The sequence below is a fragment of the Culex quinquefasciatus genome, chromosome 1 (assembly GCF_015732765.1).
Source record: "Culex quinquefasciatus strain JHB chromosome 1, VPISU_Cqui_1.0_pri_paternal, whole genome shotgun sequence".
In the NCBI taxonomy this organism is placed as follows: Eukaryota; Metazoa; Arthropoda; class Insecta; order Diptera; family Culicidae; genus Culex; species Culex quinquefasciatus.
This window is the reverse complement of record NC_051861.1, coordinates 114,234,161-114,255,486: the sequence shown is the minus strand read 5'-3', so window position 1 is coordinate 114,255,486 and position 21,326 is coordinate 114,234,161. Positions and strand designations below refer to the sequence as shown.

At 33.5% G+C, this 21,326-nt stretch overlaps 1 protein-coding gene across 3 annotated transcripts in view; it reads left to right on the top strand.

The window, feature by feature from the left end:
* The first annotated feature begins 945 nt into the window (after positions 1–945).
* Positions 946–21,326, top strand: part of LOC6045637 (septin-4) — a 30,708-nt gene continuing 10,327 nt past the window's right edge. The window contains exons 1-2 of one of the 3 annotated variants that reach the window (XM_038248121.1): positions 946–1,051; positions 17,529–17,857. In XM_038248121.1, coding sequence (XP_038104049.1) covers positions 17,851–17,857 — 7 coding nt within the window. In that variant the 5' untranslated portion in view covers positions 946–1,051; positions 17,529–17,850. Of the gene's footprint in view, positions 1,128–17,309; positions 17,416–17,528; positions 17,858–21,326 lie in introns of those variants that run through there. The other 2 variants (XM_038248120.1, XM_038248119.1) reach the window with 2 other exon arrangements.

The following is a 21,326-nucleotide window of genomic DNA, read 5'->3' as shown; positions in this document are numbered from 1 at the left end:
TCATCCTTACCTTTTCAAAAAAAAAAAATAGGATGGGTATTCAAAAGACCTTTCTAACGCGTCCAAAACATTGAAGATCTGACAACCCTATCAAAAGTTATAAGCACTTAAGTGTTGTTTACGCACTTTTTGCATTTTGGATAGCACCCTTTAAATGTGAGGAAGGCGCCAACCACCTAAGGGTGGATTAAGTAACGTTTTTACAATTTAAATGATAACAGTGCTATTCTATAGCAGATAATGTGAAAAACAAGTAAAAAATTAAAAAGTGCCTGTAAGAACATGAAAAAATTAGATAGGCAAAATTTAATGATGGGAGGCGGAAGATTAGGTCAAATCGGATAATCGAGTCTGGACTGTACTAGTAAGAAAACTTTGAACTTTTAAAATACAAAAGATTTGGCTGCCATCTTGGATTGACAAATTCTAAATTACGTTAGCGTAGTTCAGGGGCCATACTTTTTTCAAATATTCCTAATCTTGGCAATACAATTTAATCACCTTATTCCAGAGCTCAAAAGATGTTTTTTTGTTTAATAATAAAGGTGAGCAATGGTTTTTTGCGCAATTAGATTTTTTTATGATAAGGTCATTGCAAATTTTAGATTTTTGGGGGCAAAAAATAATTATTGACTGAAATTGAAAAATTGTTTCTTTAAATGTACCAAAAGTTTGAGACAAATAAAAAATATAGGATAGAAATTATGGTTTTATTAAAAAAAATATCTTTAACTTTATTTTATTATCCATTCAATAACTTATAACACCAGTTGATAACACCTTCCCCATCCATTCATCAAAGCCGCGATCGGCGGCGGTGTTGTTGCCGTTATTGACCGTTGCAAATTCACCTTCTGGTGGTTGTGTGAGTTCATCGTGAGTGTGAGGTTCGCGAGCACGTTCACCGCCTGCTCTTTCTGCTTAGATTTTTCAGTCGCATTTCTCCCGCCGACTCGCGCGCACACGCGTCCAAATTCGCTTCTTCGTCGTGGTCGTCGCAGCAGGCCACAGTCGCGCACACGTGCGTGTGAAATCGCGGTGTTTGTGATAGGTAGTGATAGTGATTGTGAGAGTTTCGTTTTTTTGGTTTCGTCGGTCGGAAGTAGTAAAATTTTTTTTTCGACAAGGTTGTTACCATTGTATTGTTTGGAGTTATTTTTTTACTGTTTAAGTGGTCAAACTACAGTGCGCACACACCTTTTCCTATTGTTTAGTTGCTTTTCTAAGGTTTAAAAAAGGGGTTAGAAATAAAATTAAAATCGACAAAAAAGCGAAAAAAAAACTACAGATATTAAAGTTTAATAAAGGTGATCGTAAAAACTAATCATTGGAAATCTAAACAATCAACAGCTGTGTTTACCTAACCTAAGTCACTAAACAATAATAACGAGATGGTGAAATCAATGAACACAATAACACACACTTAGCCGAAGCTCACACAAGAGCGGGTTGTGTGTCGCGTACGGAATAAATTACCATACAAATTCACTCTTCACCGCTTGCTTGGATGGTGATGATGATGTTGCTGTTATTGTTGTCTGTGGTTAGCTCTCCGGACAGATAAAAGCACACTCACTTGGACAGTCATCATTGTGCAACGACGACGAGTATCAACAATATTCATAGATAGAGAGACAAGATATATAGACACGTTTGAGGCTTCGTCAACTTGCGACGGTGGTGGTTTAGGGCAGTGTTGCCGGCGCTAGTAAAGAGTTGGCTTTTCGGATCAAGTTTTGTTGTTGGTTGACGGTTGCGAAACAATTACAACCGGAAATGAATAATTCATGCGGTGAGTTTTGGGGGTGACGCCGACGGCGTCGGCGGTCCCAAAGTTTCGGTAAGATGTGTTATAATTGGTGCATGTCACGCAGCTGACGCGTGTGTGACATGATAAAATGGAGTTCCAATTGATCGGTTTGAGAGGATTACGATATTGAATTTCAAAATTAACCAAGTTGCAAACAAAATCTATGGAAATTCACACTTTTATCGACCTTAGGAGTTTAGGAAAAATAGACAAAATAGATTGTTTTTTTTTATAAGGTATTATAAACATACGAAAAACAATAGCTTATATGTCCTTTTCAAAAAAAACTCTAGAAATGTAAATTATTTCAGACATTGCAATCTGAGAACAACGCAAGTTTGTTCCACACATATGGATATTTTTGTTTTTCTGAAAGATCACAAGATTTTGAACAGAACTGCATCAATAACTTGAAAGTGATGAAAATGAATATGGGACATTTATGCGAACAGGAGAAAATTAGTACATAGGATTGGTTTTCAATTCACGAAAAAGCAGGATTTGATTTTATGCCTAATATTTTAAATGTGTTATATTCTGGAAATTTATTTAAAAAAAAAAGCAAAAAAAACCCTCCAAGCGATATTTTTTGTATGTGTTGTTGTGTTTTTATATGTTAAGTAATCATTCAAATTCATTCAGAATAGGGTACCGTCATCTGGTCAAATTGGGACATATTTGGATATTTTTATTGGTTTCGGTTAGAAAAGTTTCAAATCAACTAAATTAGAACAGCGATATTCATATTTGAATCCTTTAAATGCTTTAAAACTACGGTCTCTTTTCAGATTGTAGTCCCGATTCGCTCCAAATGACGGTATATTATTTATAAAAATTACAGATTCAAGTAGTTATTTAATTGAATTTTTATTATTGGACATTTTCTGGTCCAATTCAGGACATCGAAAAACTTTCTAAAATGTAGGAAATATCCATTCGAGCAATATCTTTTCTTAAAAATAAAAGCTTGTTTTAATCAACTTTAATGCATATTTGTTCAATCATAAATATAACTGTTTTAAGTTTAAAATTAGAGGTGAGCAAAACCGCTCTTTTTTAGGAGCCGCTCATTTTCGTTCGATCACTAAAAAGAGCCGCTCTTTTGAACGGCTCTTTCGCTCTTTTTCAAAATTTTGATAAAAATGTTATTTTTAAGAATTGTGTGATTTTGTGAACTCTTTTCTACATTCTGATTTAATCGATGAAGTCTATAAACACTGAAGTTAAATCAGGCAAGAGATTTTTTTTTCCATAATCTCTCAGCTATTTAGTAGATGTTTGGTTATATTTTACAAGATATGCAATTTTAAATGCTCAAATTTGTATTCGGATAATACTTCAATGCATGATCAGTTATATAAAGAAAAGCTGTTTCATTTTGTTTAGAAAATCCTTTACTTTTGGAATTTCATAGAAAAGTAGGAAACTGAAAATATGTTTGAAAACTTTATAGTTGTGTTTGGCGGCAATGCTATTTTGGGATTTATTTTTATAACCAATTATTTTTCAATTGTAAAAACAAATTTTGTGATGCAATTTGTTCGAAATTCGATAAATTACATTTATAACAAGTTTAAAAATCATTCTATCTTGGAACGGTTCTTTCAAAAAAACGGAGTTAAAAAAAAACCGCGGTTCTTTTTTGTGAGCCTTGGTTCGTTCGCTCTTTTTAGTGAACCGGATATATTTTTTTTCAAATTGTTAGAATTTGAAATAAATCGAAACATTATTATAATTAACTCAAACAACCATTCCACGTCAAATAGGAAGTCTTCAAATCAAAAGTGCTCCAATTCTGCTTAAATTTGTAGTGGATATTCTTCGACCCAAATAATTAGATGGGTCTTTTTTGTTTGGCGATTAGGGTGCTCCAATCCAAAAAAAAGGTGGTCCAAAAAATTGTATTTTTCGTTGATTTTCGCAAAAAGCACATTTTTCAGGTTAGGTTATTAGTTGGGCTTTTAAGGAAAAATATATGCAGGTTCGAAAAAGCTAGCTGAATATTTGAAAAGGTCTTGTGAAAATGTATTCTACTAATTTGAAGGTCTCGGGACCAAAGAGCTCATATCTGAACATATTTTCGCGATTACCTATACATGTTTGGGTACCAAAAGTTGCGTCTTTCAATTACGAAAATGTGAAAATCGACGAAAAATTCAATTTTTTAGACCACGCTTTTTCAGATAGGAGCACCCTAATCGCCAAACAAAAAAAAACGGGTCTAAATATTTGGGACACTCCAAATATGAGCCAAATCGAATCACTTTTGATGTGGAGACTTCCTGTTTGACGTGGAATGGCTGAATTTTGTTTTGTTTTTTTTTATTGATGTTTTCAATTATATTTGCGAATTATGAAACACAAATAAAATCTATTGTTTTGTTTTGGGTAAACTTGTTAATGCCGTTGCGAATATTTTTAAAATGTTTGTCCTTTGACTCTGCGCACTGGACTTACAATCACGAGGTTGCTGGTTCGAGTCCTGCGGCGGGCGGTGCTCAAAGTGTGGTAAAGGGATCAATTTACCACTCGTATTTGGAAACACTTGGCATGACTCATGAACTCATTTAAGCAAATACCTTTATCAGCCTAGCATAGTTGAATATTTAAGCTTTCAATTCGTGGAAACAATCCAAAGTTTTGCATCTCCTACACTAAATAAAAAAAGTACAAAATTCCTATATTCTGGGAATTTTGCCTCTTTCGTAATTTAGTTATCGGGTTTTTCGCATTACTAAATATGAAAAAGAGGCAAAATTCCTAGAATACATAAATTTTGCATATTTTTTAAAACTTAAGTGTACATCTGGGGACAAAGCAATACAAAATTTCAAAATATTTTCTTAGTTTTTTTTTTCATTATGGATTGGAATTATATTTTCCTAAAAAATTAAGACAAAAAAATTGAAAACAGCAGCCAACAAAGATCAAATAAAAACAGTTCATTAAAACATTTGCAAAACCATAAAGAATATCTCCAAGTTTATTTGGCAACACTTCCCACTCGACATAGTTTCTTCGGTTGAGTACCGCGTCTACTAACAAAGTTGCCGCTAATAGTGTCGCACATTTTTTGATAATGATAACCGAAGACGACGATGTCACAGCTGAGTCCAAGTGACAATCCCCCCCTCCCCTCCTCCCCCTTTTTTTTGTTTGACGCGTCCCCGATTGTCTACTCACGACGCACGTTGTCCAGCCAAAAATGGGCACTCTTAAATCGTACGCGCCAAAATGCTTCCTCATTCTTGAGTTCGTACGTGATTCGCACGATTGAAGAGACCCCCATCATCAGCTGAATGAAATTTGAGTACGCGTTTCGAGTGGTTGGGGGGACAAACTATGTTGCAGTGCTGCGCTACCATTTTGGGGATAAATTTAGACCATTCCAAAAACACTACCTAGAGATGACGTTAGACAAGAAAAAAACGTCGTGATGAACCTCGTGCGTGCGTGCATAAAAGTGCTAAGTGGTTCTTGCGTAAGTCGCGCGTGTCGTCGATGCAGACATAATTAGCGATTTCTGCTTTTCCCCTCAGGAAAAGGTTCAACCGCAGAGGAGAAATCCATCCCAAAACCAATCTGGTTTACCGAAAAAGCGTCGTCGCTGTTCCGTCGTTAATTCGGGGACTCATAAATTAGCCGTAAAACGACGACACACTTTTGGGTTGACATCCACAGGGCAAAAGGGCGATTTGCTGAACACGGACTATAAATCAGGGAGGTCCGAACTTCAAGTAGGCTAAAAGAACCTATCTATCAGTTATAAAAACATCCAGAATGTCGTCATGAACAAATCAGGCACGCAACTGTCAAACTTGTGTAAATAAGCTGTGGTGAATTCAAAATGGCCGTGGTGAGTTTCCGATCATTTAAACTGGTCGTTGAATCGATGATTTATAGATTTTGCAAGAGTTTTACGTCGGTTTATCTGTGATGTTCTTGACAAATTTGACGTTTTGCATATCCTCAAACCTAAAATACAATTTTTCATAGTTACGACCTTATGACAAAACACTCTCGCTAAATGTGCAACATTTCTGCAACGATTTCCAAGACCCCTCAACACTCTTACACTATACGAGCAAATAAATTTAAAACGCATCACATTTCAATCCACCCCCCTCTGGTTAGTTGGTCCAGCTGGAACTCTGGTGTAAGTTAGTAGTTCAGTTTAGCGCACACACAGCTGGGGAACGCGATGATGACGATGACACCGGAGTTGTTATTAGTGCAGCTTTCCCAGTTTGTTTGTAATGTGCTGGTATCACTTTCAAAACTCGAAATTTTCAAATGTCAAATGTTTTTCTTACTTTTTTTAAATTTCAACCTTGATTTAAATTTGAAAATTCTTTTCTTATAATTATTTTTTCAATAACTGGGAACCACCGCAAAACGTGCATCCCCCTCTGTTTTCCACTGCAAACCAAACCAGCTGAAACGAGAGTGTTGACCGACTGTCAGTTTTGATGTCACAGATGCTGTCGCCACCGCCAGTGCGGTCGGTTGTCATGCAATTAGGTACGTGAGTGTTGAGAATGTTGGGCATGTTGTTGGATTTGGATTCCGCGGCGCGAACAGTCTTCTTTACTTGGCTATCGCCAGTGTGAACCACTTTGTGCCGCAATTAGTTGTGATTAGGTTGGGTTTGCTGAGGTCAAGAGAGAGTTCTAATTTTGTTGTTTTTTTTTTATTTTGTTAAATTTTAAGTAGTCTGTTTACATTTCCTGTATTATTTTTTTTATTGAGAATTTGTTTAAAACTGATTTCAGCCCATTTTAAATTTCAAGCTTAACATGAACTACCTAAGGATAAGCTTTATTAGCCAGAACCAAGCTGATACAGATTATTTGATTTTTTGCTTATTTGAAGAACAAACACAGAAAAAAAACAGTTCCTAAATTCGTAAACAAACGCTCATGAAATTCGGAACGTATCATGGAATCACTTCCCAGTCAACTCAACTCACGATTTGAATTCTGGAGTTTTTTTTGAAAAGGACCAATAAACAAAATTTTCAGTTTTTGCTTTTGGGTGTTTTTTAATACCCCTGACTCAAGGCGGTTTCAAAAACACCCAAAAAGCAAAAACTGGAAATTTGGTTTATTGGACCTTTTCAAAAAAAAACTCCAGAATTGCATTTGAATTGCGTTTCAGAATTCCGATTGAGTTGACTGGGTTTGTTCGTGGTTCCGAATTTCAAGAACGCTTGTTCACGATTTTGGGAACTGTTTTTTCTCCGCGTAAAGAATTTCCTTTAAACATTTTTTAACAGATTATCGAGTATGACCATGACTTCTTTGTTTACCAGCCTAAAAAACTAACCATTTTTTTTATTTTTGTTGTTATTTTCACTTAAAAGGTAATTTTTCATGTTTTTTCGAAAGTAACTACGCTAAAAGATATGCATTATACATAAAACTAGAGAGCCAGCCAAGAGCTTACCAATCGAGCATAAGACAAAGGATTTTGCTCGATTGGTACCTCCGTTTGACAGTTCCCGTGCTTCGATTCGCGATCAAAAGCTCAAAAATTCCGACAGATGGCGCAAAGCATCGAAGAATGACGATTCAAATTTTCGCTGTTCGGTTAAATAGGAATGTAAACTTAAAATTGAATTTACAGCTCTTAGAACAACTTTTGAGAAAAAATTCAAGTAGTACGATTGTTAACTTTTTGCCCTCTATAAATTAACGCAATAAAAAAAAATCTGAAAAAAAAATTTTTTTGAAAAAATTAAATTGTTTAAAATGATAGAGCATCAAAAGTTAACAAAGTATCAGCTCGAGTTTTTGCTCAAAAATTGTTTTGAACGCTGGAATTTAACAAAACAGAATTCGCATACATAACTTCAAAGGGCAAAAATTTCAATCGACATCCTTCGCTCTGTTCTGCTACTCAACACTAGGTGTCGCATGTCGTTTAGCTTATGAATGCCAATTGGTACTTTTGGTTTGATATGTCTGTTCTCTAATAGGCCCCCAAAACCAAAGCTAAAAACTCTATTCGCCACCTACATTCGAGTAGGAGAACTTTGGTCCAAGGTTACGTTTACGTTTTTGCGCGATAAGTGCAAAGGGGAGTGAAAACTATTTTAAGGTTTTTTAAAAGAAAATTGATCTTTTGGAATAAAATAAAGTTAACAGGAGGTAAGAAATAAAAAGTTCTATCGATTGACTTTTTGATTTTTTTGCTAAGTTGCCTTTTTCATTGAAAATTCTGAGATCCGGATTGAAAACGCGAGAATGAGGTTAGATTGCTAATTTTGAAAATCAATCCAATTATCATTTTTCAAGCAGATCTCTGCTTTTATGGTAGAAGTGACTTTAAAAAATATTTGTCCACTTGAATAATCTACATTCTCAATTGATTAGTTAGGTTTTGGTTGATTAAAATATTCCCTTATTTTGAATCAGATAATGAACAGGCTAAATCGGCCATCACAAAACTATTTTCGTTTATATCAATTAAGCTATTTATTTCTTACGAGAAAACGGTATAATTTGCTATTAATGTCGATTTTATGATAAAATAAAACAATTTCAAATTTCAAACCAATTTACTCGCTGTAGGTTATATTGAAAACATCACCCCAAGTTTGAGCGCCCTCTAGTGGGGGGTAATTTTGACGTTTGATTGCCATAAGCTCCAGACTCTCTACATAAAACCAATGGTTGAACAACCACGACAACTTTGTTTACTAGACAAACTATCACCTTTGTATGCAACTGACAGAGCAAGTGCCCTGTGGTAAAATTGAACTGTCGCGTTTTGATCGTTATATTTTAACAGGGAATTAAAAAGTGAGAATTTCGTTATGTCATGAAGGAACTTATTTTAAAATTTTATTGTTAAAATTTTATGAAAAATATTACGTTCAATAAACCAATATTCACATTTTTACGATCAGTTAGAGTAAAAAAGATTTTAGCTCTGATATTAGAACCCAATATATTAAATTTAAATTGAATTATTTACTTAAAATAAAGAAAAATAAATATAAAGAAAGTTTTGAGAAGCTTTATAAAACCGGTTTATACAAGCCTGATGACACATGACGCCATATTGATTTTTTTTTTGGCTAAGAGTTAATGCTCATTTAGTGCTATTTAGTGCTCTACACCTCAGATTAAGTGCCCTCATAGTTTCCATATAAATTGCCATACAAAGTTTAAAATGCGAGCCAACTATTTATGGCGATTTGTATGGAAAATATGAGGGCACTAAATCTGAGGTATAGGGCACTAAATAACACTGAATAAGCACTAAATTTCATAACGAAAAAAAAATAAAATGGCGACTTGTGACTTTTGAACTTTGTACAGTGATGTGTATTGAAACTATGAGGGCACTAAATATGTGTTATAGGGCACTTAATAGCACAAAATGAGCACTAAATTTAAGCACGATTTTTTTCTTCAAAATGACGACATGTGTAATCTGACTTTGAACTTTGTATGATGATTTGTATGGTAACTATGAGGGCACTAAATCTGGAGTATAGGGCACTTAATAGTGCTAAATGAGCACAAAATTTTTGCACAATTTTTTTTTCAAGATGTCGACATCTAATCTGATTTTTGAACTTAAATTGGAAACTATGAGGATACTAAATCTGAGGTATAGGGCACTAAATGAGCACTAAATGAGCAGTACATTCTATCACGACAAAAATTTAAATGGTGACATGTGAAATATGACTTTAGAACTTTGTACAGTGATTTGTATTGAAACTATATTTTCAAAATGACGACATGTGTAATCTGACTTTTGAACTTTGTATGGCGATTTGTATGGAAACTATGAGGGCACTAAATAGCACTAAATTAACACTAAATTTTAGCACAAAACATATTCATAATGGCGACATGTGTAATCTGATTTGTATTTCAAACTTTGTATATCAATTTGTATGGGAACTATGAGAGCACAAAATCTGAGGTTTAGAGCACTAAATGAGCACTAAATTTTAGTCCAAATAAAAACAAAACGGCGTCATGTGTCATTTGGCTTGTACGTGCCATTTATTTCAGACAAAATCCGTTATCAAGTAAATATTTTTAAAAAAATAATGCATCATTAGAGCAAATTTACTAGTACCTCTCACCTATCGCCAATTTCAACCGATAGACATTATTATAATCCATTATCATTATCACTAGACGAAATTAAAGTTTCAAAACGTCATCAAAAAATTTCTCCTTCCACTCTCTCCTGCATCAAACATGTTCGTCCATCAAAAACACCTCCCAAATATAACCGCGCTCGAACAACATATCAACAGATGGTTGCGTTTTTTTTTTTTTTGCTTCTTATTTTCCTATTTCAACTTCAAACAACTTGCTTCCTATATTTGGCTTGGCAGCTTCTCCAAAATAAAATAACAAAAAACAAGCTGTTTTCCTATTTCTACTGTTCCAGCTTTGTCCGAACGTATGTTTGCCTAATCACAGAGGAGAGCATGAAGTTTGAAAACCTCGCTTCTCTCCAAATGTTTACATGCACATATTGATACTCAAGAGGTGGAAGCTACGAAAATTTCGTTGACCTTCTTTCTCGGCGGCTTGGCGAAAAAAAAACTAGCTGGATCTGAATTAGTTGCATTCAACTTCATTGGAGGTTCCCACCCCTGCGAGCAGCTGATTTTGCGTAAGGTGGGGTAATTTGGCAAATTTTAGATTTTTTTTGTTTTAAGAAAAATAAAAAAACTAGAAGACTAAAAGAGACTAAAAGAGACAAAAAGAGTCTAAAAGAGACTAAAAGAGACAAAAAGAGTCTAAAAGAGACTAAAAGAGTCTAAAAGAGTCTAAAAGAGACTAAAAGAGTCTAAAAGAGACGAAAAGAGACTAAAAAAGACTAAAAGTGACCAAAAGAGACTAAAAGAGTCTAAAAGAGACTAAAAGAGACTAAAAGAGTCTAAAAGAGAATAAAAGAGACTAAATGAGACAAAAACAGTCTAAAAGAGTCTTAAAGAGACTAAAAGAGGCTAAATAGTCTAAAAGAGAATAAAAGAGACCAAAACAGTCTAAAAGAGACTAAAAGAGTCTAAAAGAGAATAAAAGAGACTAAAAAAGTCTAAAAGAGTCTAAAAGAGACTAAAAGAGTGTAAAAGAGAATAAAAGAGACTAAAAGAGACTAAAAGAGATTAAAAGACTAAAAGAGACTAAAAGACTACGAAAAAAACTTTTGAAAAACTAGACTAAACAACTCTAAAAACTAAAGAAAAGAAGACTTAAAACTGAAAACAGAAGAAAAAATCACAACTCAGTGCTAATGTGATTAATTGAAAACTGTAAACCTAGAAAAAAAATCCGTTATCTCTTCAAGACTCTAGCCTAAAGAAATCTTCAAAACAATGCCAACCCGTTAACTTGGACGACTTCAAACAAATCATTAGCAACTTACCCTACATTCAAAAGAAATTTAAAAATGTGAATTTCCAAGCTAGTTCTTCAAGTGTCGAAAAGCAGTTAATCGGCCACATATCTGCTACAAGTCGTTGATAATGATGCTGCCTTTCGACACGAAAAAATAAAATATACACATAAGAAATTTTCTTCCTCCTCTCCAGATCAATGAAAAGCGAAATGGAAAGGTGATTGATGAATGGGGAAACGAAACATAACGTTTTATTGACTCGATAATGCCTCGAGCTTGAAAATAAAATTTGAATGAGGAGAGTGGTTTTCTCCAATCGATTTCGGCGTGATTTTGGCGCAGATTGAGAAACGTCTAGAAGATGTTTCAACACTTCAAGCTTAAGAGCAAAAAAATGTTGCGTGAACTGATAAGTTGATTTTCTTTGCTTTTCATAAACTTTTCTCTTGTTAAAATCTCTAAATTTGAATCTTAAATAAACTCGCAAAAGATGGCGCTCATCCGTCAAAACCGCCTCAAGTGCTGCAGAACCACAAAATGGCACGTTCAATCTAGTGGAACACAGATGGCGCCACCCGATTACGCGTCGTCCTTTCCCAACCCAAACTGGGCTCTTGGTCACGTATTCAACACTCTGTTGTGATGTTACGCAGACTGCAGCGGTTAAAAAAATATCAAAATCCACTTTTCTTCCCCAAGTTTCGATTTCCCCTTCACATGAGTGAGTATTACGATGATGATGCTGATGGTGGTTGGCATTGTCACAACGAGAGGTTTTAGGGTGGTTGTTGTCGTAGGTACCGACGGCCATCATCACGCAATGATATCGGAGACTTCAAAGCAACCTCGCACACGCACACAGGTCCGGAACTGCACGCGGATAAATGTGTGAAACTCTCTTTATCTTGAATGTTTGTTTTTTTTGTGGCTTTTGGGTTGATGTTAGGGTGGTATTACTAAATTGTTCGATGTCAACAATATTTTGAACATCAAATTAAATGAATATTTATTTTACAAAATTTATGACGGACCTTTTACAAAATTTATGACGACCCTTGCATATTGGCTTTAAAAAATGTATTGGCCTTTTTCAGAAACCATCAATGTATCGAAGTGAATAAACTTGCAATCGTCTAAAAACAACTTAAAATGCATTTTTTTTAACAGCATAATAAAATTTTAAAATGTATGGTTGAATGTGTAATTTTACTGAGAATAATGTGTAAAACAATGAAATTACACAAAAATTCTTCCGTGAAATGCAATTCTTGTGGTCAAAAAAAAAGTTATAAAAACAACAATGAAATCTTATTTTTAAAATATTCAAGCAAGGATCATGAAAACAAACTTAATTCCCGGCAGTGTTAGAGTTTTCAAGATTATCCAAAAAAATAATTGAGTGTTAACTAATGCACAATTTGAACATGGACAGTTAAATGGAATTAAAATGAAGGGTTGGCCTTTTAGTTCAACCATAACGGAGATAAAAATATATTTTAAACAAAAAAACACAGTAAAAAATAATGTAAATTTGGAAGGTGTAATTTTGGAAGGTTGAATATTACCTCTTTAATGTTGTAATTTTACCTCAATTTAGACTGAAAATGTGGCATTACACCAGAAAAGTGGTAAAATTACACATTTCCAGAGGTCAAATTACACATTTTTTCTGACATAAAAGATGTACTCCTTCCCAGATGTAATATTACCATGATTATTTTTTCTGTGAACTATATGTTAAAAATAGAGAAAATTATCCAGTCCACTTCTAAAATTTACTTAATTCAACCATATTAGGTTAAATTTTTAATGCTTTCACCAAGAATATATTTTTTGAAAATGTAGTAAGGCCGAGGGGGGAGAGGAGGCAAAAAAATATAAACATTGAAATAACAAGCCCCAGTCTCAATATTTGAAAACAAAAAAATGTTTGAAAATGCATTTTACACAAGTACAGTTGTTTGGCAATCATTAGTTTTCAAAAAATGAAAGATTTGACGAAAAAAAAATTCAGCAAAAAAAAAACATTTTGCGATAGCAAACATCAAAAATTTTCAACAATTCAAAAGATGTTTAAATCAACCCAAACATGCTAAAAATGATTTTAAACGCAGGGGAATGCATTTTAAATCAATTTCATCTGATTGCACTTAAGTTTCCATCCAAATTTTGAAGTTTTTTGAAAAATATATTTTTTGCTTTAAATAAATTAAAAAAATCAAAATCAAATTTTCAAAATTTGCAATATGAGTATCAAACGAAGCAAAATTTTGTATGCGTTTTCACTTTATTAAAGATTATTATTTGAAAACTAAAATTTTCACAAAATACCGTATTTTTTTTAAATACTCAAATTTTCTATATCTGCAATATGGGTATCAAATGAAGCGAAATTTTGTATGCTTTTTTACCTTACTAAAAAAATTGTAAAAAAAACTAAAGTGTTCACAAAATACCGTATTTTTTCAAAATACTCATAATTTTAAAATTTGCATTATGGGTATCAAACTAAACGAATGTGAAATTCTGCATGATTCAAAAATACATTCAAATTGTGTATGCTTTATAAACAATTTTGCTTCGTGTGATACCCATATTGCAAATTATGGAAATTTAAGTATTTTAGAAAAAAAAATATATTTTGCTAAAATTTTAGTGAATTTTTGAGTAAAAATGCATTAAAAATTTCGCTTCCCTTGTGAATTTTGAAAATATGTTTAAGTATTTAAAAAAAACGTTTCTTAATCCACCATTAGGTGGGTGGTGCCTTCCTTACATTTACAAAGTAATAATGAAAATAAAGTTATGAAAAAAATATAACCCTGATACAGACTTTTCCAGAAAACATGCAGACTCTCATTTGAAGCAATGTGGCAACCGGGCGTTTCGCATCTGGCGCGACTCTCGCACGTAAACACAAAGACCCGGCATTTTGAGGTTATGCAAAAAATCACCCTTTTTTGTATCTACAAAAATCTCTTTCTTGGCATAACTTTTTAAATACTTTACTAAACATAATAAAATTTAATAGGGTCTTAGGGGACCCCAAAACGATCAGAATAAGGCGGATCCGGCCAAAATCGGTTCAGTCAGTTCTGAGATAATCGTGTGGAAAAAAATCGTGTCTACACACATCCCCACAGACATTTGTTCAGAATTTGATTCTGAGTCGATAGGTATACTTGAAGGTATATCTAGGAGGTGTATTTAAGAAGTTCATTTTTCGAGTGATTTTATTGCCTTGCCTCAGTGAGGTGAGGAAGGCAAAAACTATAAAAAAGTTAAAATGCATACCAAAATTCGCTTCGTTTGCAAATTATGAAAAACTGAGTACTTTCGAAAAAATACGATATTTTGTGTAAATTTTAGTATTTTCCAAAAAAAGACTCCAATAATTTGAAAATGCATAACAAATTTCGCTTCGTTTAATAGCCATATTGCAAATATTGAAAATTTGAATATTTTCAAAAAAAAGGTATATTGTGAAAATTTTAATTTTTGCCAAAAAAAAATCCAAAAAAATGAGAACGCATACAAAATATCGCTTCGTTTAGTACTCATATTGCAAATTATGAAAATTTTAGTACTTTCGAAAAATACGGTATTTTGTGAAAAAAAATCAGTATTTTTCATTAATACTTACTATATTTTCAAAAAAAAAAGAATATTTTTAGTGAAAGCATGGATGAACTAAGTCAATTTTAGGTCAAAATTAAAAATGAGTTATGAATTATTGAAATGACGATAACGATATCGATAGAACTATCGTTAACGAGCCTTAATCGTTAACAACCTATTCATGCGGGGTTCCAGTTAAACTGTCAAATCAGGGTTCTTATCAAGTGACAATCCCCTTTTTAAACAAATTGAATTAAAGAACAAATTTTTTATCATTGCAAATTTTGGGAAAATATTTTTGAAAATGTTTTTTTATATATTTAAAATAATTGAAGGTGATTCCAACCTAATCCTTGAAAGGCCTTGTCGCTTGATTGGAACCATGATTCGGCAGTTAAACTGGAACCCCGAGAGATATTTCATCTCTTCGTATAGGCTCTCTAAGGCAAGCAATTCGACTAAGTGGATTTATTTACGTTTTACAATTCGGTGTGGTTGATAAGATTTTTTTTTTGCTGCCAATTATTTGTATTTTTTTCCGAGATTTTCATATTAAAATAAAACCATAACCTTCAATAATATGGTTCCATGTCTTGACAGCTCGATTGAAACCCCAAAAATAATATTTCACCTCTCCATACAGGCTCTCTAGTTTGCCTTACTTCAAAAAAAAATATCACAAATTTAAAAAAAAAAATGTGTTTTGTTCGTTTCTGAGCTGATTCCTTTAGAAAAATGAATGAAGAGAATATTGGAATTTTCTTAAATGAAAAATTGAAACGTCATCACAAATTTGGCGTGTCCCTTAATTTGTTTTAAAAAAAATCCAAGATGGCATAACTGAAACTCAATGTAATTGCCAATTAATTGCTATATAATTTTTTTTTCTAAAACTTTTCTAAAAACTTTCAAACAGAATTTTCTAAATCTTCGGTTAGTGGCATTATTTTGTAACTCTTGATTAAACCAACAGAGCAATTCTCTACGAAATTGGGCGATTTTGACCATTGTTATTTTTTTGTATTTTTTGATTCGGCTCAAACTTTGTGGGACCCTTCTCTACAAGTCTCCATACAGTTTTGGCAGCTGACCATACAAAAATGGTACGTACAGCTGTAACTTTGAGTGAATTTTCTGATCAATTTGGTGTCTTGGGCAAAGTTGTAGGAATTGTTGAGGTACACGGAAAAAAATTGCCGATTTTTTTATTAACTTTTTTCACAAAAAGTCAATTTCCTAAAACAGATATTTTTGGAATTTCGAGATTTTTTTGATATGTTTTAGGGGACAAATTCGCAACTTTCGAGCCATAGAGAAGTATGATAAAAAAAATCTTCCATCGAGTTATACATTAAAAAAACAGTGATTTTTGAAAAAAACAATCACGCAAAAAAATTTGACTTGTTTTTTATGTGCAATTGAATTTGCAATCGAAAAGTACTTTACAGATTGGACCTTTGCTTGCTGAGGTACAGCGGATTAAAGAAAAAGACACAGAAAAATTGAAGTGACTCAAAAGTTTCGAATTTTTGTCCTCTAAAACATTTAAAAAAAAAAAAACCTCGAAAATAAAAAAAAACATATTTTGAGAAATTGAGTTATTGTGAAAAGAAAAATTAATAAAAAATCGGCATTTTTTCCGTGTCCCTATTTTTTCTCAATAGTCCTCAAAAATACCTATAACTTTGCCCAAGACACCAAATTGATCAGAAAATTCACTAAAAAGTTACAGCTCTTTGAATATCTGCGTACCATTTTTGTATGGACAGCTGCCAAAGTTGTAAGGGTGAACCAATGACACAAAATATCTTCTTTGGTCATAGGGAAGGGCCCCACAAAATTTGAGCCAAATAAAAAAAATACAAATAAAACCCATTTCCGGTTTTGATAGAGAATTGCTCAAGATCATAATTTTTAAATGTCATGACTCTGTGATGACTTTTGGTCAAAATTGATGAAAATTGGTTTACTTTAAATTGCACATTTTCAATTCGCCACCAATAGTGTGGAAAAGCAACACTTTCTAGTAAGAGTGCTGAAAAAAGTTCATTTCAGCACTTTTATGGGAGTAATTTTCAATATTTGCAACGCCATACTAGATCACAGCATAAAAAAACAAAACTTTAATAATAATCACCCTAACCAACCCTCTCACAACTGTCACCGCACCACCACAGAACCACCCCAGCGTCGTGCGTCAAAACATCGCACACACTCCTGGATAAGAAGGAGATCCGAAACTATACGCGAGGGGACGCGAATCAAATGGGAGAGGGTCGTCACCCAGGAGGAGAGCGTGACACGTGCGCGCAGTCGCGTGGCCAGGCCCACTGTGTGTGATATAAAAACAAATCCCGCGAAACCAACGAGAGAGACACTTTTTTGGCTTGGTATAGGTGGTATTTTAGTGGCGAAAGGTTTGAAAAGGGCTTAAAGGTAATTTAAAGTTGGATTTTCAGAATAATTTTGACGATCGATGATGAAACACGAATAAAAAGGCATTTAACAATTAGACCATTTTCAAACGTTACTCTCGAATTGATATCAAAATCAAGACTGTCCGATTTTTATCCCAGAGTCAGTGCCCAAAGAGCAATCGAACGGTTAAGGTGTGTGTGCGTTCTATTTTCCAGCAGTTTTCGACTGCCTCCTTGTGTGATAAAACATAAATTTTCCCCGAACAAAACAATTAAAGGTGTGATATTTTGTGTTGTTTCCGCAGGTCCAAAGCGAGCAGAAAATGTCGTGAAAAGTGAAAACCCAGCCCGGGGTTCGTATTACGGAAGAAAGTGAGTTGGTGTTTCGTAGATCGAAATTTCAAGCCCAAGGATTCAAACGGAAGAAAGAAGCAACAAAACACAGTGTCGACAGTCTGTCTGGACGTTGTGGGCAAATCGAATTAGGGGAGGGACGACAGCAGCAGCAGCATTTTCCACTTCTCGAAGCAAGGAATTGGGATAGGCACCGAGCTGGCAACGTAAATAAAAAAAAACTTCAAACGCAAGGAGTAAGGAGAGAGGCAGGAGTTGGCAGCAAAACAAAACATGGCTGGTGAGTATGATGAACTTTGGGTTCAATATTGCAATCCGTTTTAGAGAGTTTTTTTCCGTGCTTTGACAACATTTGACATCGTTTTGCACCTAATTAAGGGCACGACGTGGCACCTTTTAAGCGCTTTGCATTACCTGCTTCTGAAAGTTAATTGAATACGCTACGGGCACTGCGTACAGTTATGTAAGGAAGTGAGGAAGTAATTTATTCAGAAATGTTACACCCAGAACTGGGCATCGGCATACGAGAGGATAAAGAGCACGATTCGGTAGTAAAATGGTACTGTGTGCGGACGGAGAGGATAAATCCCGAAATTACCGAGAGTACTTTACTCATGATTCATTTTCCAAAAAAGTTCATCTAACCAAAAAAAAGTACCGGTACCGAGACTCGAACCCAAGACCTTCGGCTTATTGAACCGTGCCTTTGCCGTATGGGCCACCATGGTTCGGTGACTAAGTTGCGGTCGTTTGTCCATATAAGCCACTCATAGGATGAACTGTTCCAATGAACGAATGAACACGTGAGAGGACTATACTCTCGCAATATAGCACTTTCCTCACGTTTCTTTACGTGAGGACTATTCCCTCGTTCTTTAACTTTGGGTGTAGGTTCAAGAAGTAAACAGTGTTCTTTAAATATCTATTGATTACTTTGATTTTGGATATTTATGTTTTTTTTTTTTAAATCAGAGGGTTAAATATTTCTTCTAAAAAAATAATTCATAGAAACGTTTCAAAAATAATTGGGCGAAATTTTTTTTTTTGGTCTGAACATTTTCAATACCGACATATTTTTCGATAAATTCAGAATGATTAGACAAATCAAAAGGGAGCTGTTTGATAATAATATTTTATGAAGTGGATACAAACTGAGACTTCTTTTACCGAATTCGTTAGTGGAGAAATCGGTGAAGTTTAGATCGGTAAACCATCTGTCAAAATGAACAAAGTTTTACCGAGTATCAATAATTAAGTTCATTATCGAATTTTGATAAGTTTTTACCGAATTCGGAAGTTTTCAGTTTACCGAACTGTTAAGCAGTTGAAAGTTTTGTAAACTTTACCGCACTCAGTAAAAAAGTCTAGGTGTGTACTACGAATTAAAAAATAAAAACATTTAAACGTTTTAAAGATAAAAAGATGCATAAAAAATGTGTTTATTCTTAAATCATTAAGTACTCTTTGAAATCCAAATATTTTTTTTAATAATTGATCGTTTGAAATTTACTAGAATCCCGGGTTTTTCAAGAAAATGCAAGAATACAAGGATATAATTGCGATTCTCTGGAATTTAAAAACAAAACAAAAACAAAAAATGGCTTCGATTTGGCTCAAATTTGACATAAGAAAACTCTTGCCAAAATCATCAGACCCTTATTTTTGTTTGGCTATTAGGGTGGTCCTATCCAAAATAATGTGGTAAAAAATGCGTTTTTTAAATATAAAAAAAAAAACATTTTTTTCGAAAAATAATAACTTCGGAACGGATGAACCAATTTTAGCTCGCTACATTTCAAAAGATAGATATTTTTTGGGTTTTTAATAAAAAAATTAAGACATTTTAAAAAGAAAAAGAAAAAACTGACAGATCAAGTATAAACTTTGTTCGAAGATTGAAGGTCTCGGGACCAAAGTGCTCAGAGCCGATAATATGTTTTTTTATAATTTTTCAGAATGTTTTAAGTAACATAGACAAAAAGGCCGTTGCAAATATTTTTCAAAGTTTATGCAAATCATGACCCCCCCTTCAAAACTGTTCTAAAAATCTGGGGGATTTTTTTTTTTTTCAAGATACTCCAATATTTTCATGAAAATATAAGTCTTATCAACTGTAAACAACCAAAAATGCATTTTCCTACTTTGTGAATCATCTTTAGCATGTTTGGGTTCGCTTAAAATTAACGTCATGATTCGAAATCCGGACACTTATTATTGCTGACAAAAACTTGTCATAGCTGACAAAAAAAACATGTAATAAGTCGGAAATGAAGAAATATCATCAGGATGTAGTACTAACAGTCAGTTTTACGAGAATGCATGCAAAACATGTATTTTCAAAAAAAATTTCATCAAAATTTGAAAGTTAAAATGACTTGTTGTGCTTCGCAAATCAAAACCATAAATTTCTGCTTTGCCTTCCCGGTGCTTCGGACGCCTATGAAATATTTCACGTGAAATGTTTCGCATTTTTGGTAAACTTATAATTTTATTTTATTTAATTGTTTTGGCATGAACTACAGCGTTCAAACTTTAAATGAAATTTAAATGAAAGTTTATGTTAGAATTCATCAAATAACCCATTTTTGTCATTCATAATGCGTACTTATATCCAAATAATTGATAAAACAAGATGAGGTATCCGGGTTTCGAAGCGTCCGGGAATTCGAATCATGACGTTATTTTGGAAACGAATGATTGCAAAACAACTGGACAGCTGCATTTAAAAACACTTTTTTTCATTCAAATGTTTAAACCGTGGCTCTTAATTAGCATTATTATATTTTTTTTTGTATTTTTGCAACGGCCTAACAGGATTTTGAGATATGTCGAAATTGAGCAAAAGGTCTAATTGACAAAACGTCAAAAGAAAGGTCAAATGGACAAAATGTGAAAAGGACGAAAGGTTGGCAGTTTTTTTTTGTAATATTTTTACAAAAAAAAATGTGTTAAAATTAGCCTCAAAGCAAACATTAACAAAAACAGCTATGAAAAGGTGTTTTGAACGGTTTTCGAAATATTCAACAAATAAAAAAATAAAATAAAACATTGCGCACGGATTTTTGACGATATTTTTTAACATTTTGTGACATAGACTTTAGAAAATAAAATATTTTAGAAGTAAGATTTTTTAAAAAGGACTTTTACGATCATCAAGAAATCATTTATAGAATAGAAAACTTGCTAACATATTTAAGGGGTTACATACATGTGGAAAATCTAAATTTTTCATATTTCCTAATATTTATTAAATCCTTTAAAAAGATGAATTCCAATCACTCCTGAAAGTTTCATGAAGATATGTAATGTTTTAAGTGAGTAGAAGACGATTTAAGTATAAAGTTCTGCCATGCGCAAAGCGGACTGTCAAACTTTGTGAACGTTTTTCTCGGAACACCGAGTTGATTTACGGGTGCCACGATATCTCGAGATTGGATGGACCAAATTGGCTGAAATTTGGGGTGAAGACTTTCAAGACATATTCCGTGTGCATGACGAAGCCCGATTTTTTAATTTTGCTTTTTTAAAAAATACAAATATTTTTATCTTTTTTTAAAATTAACTTTTTGAAAATCGGCCTTCGTCATGCACATGGGACCGGTTTAATTAGTCTTCACAAAAATTTTGAGCCGTTTTGGTCGAAGCAGTGTTGAGATATCGTGGCACCCGTTTTTTGAAACTGCTAACTTCAAATAGCTAGGCGGCAATGATGCAACCAAATGTCTTCAAATTTATGTTGATAATAGTTA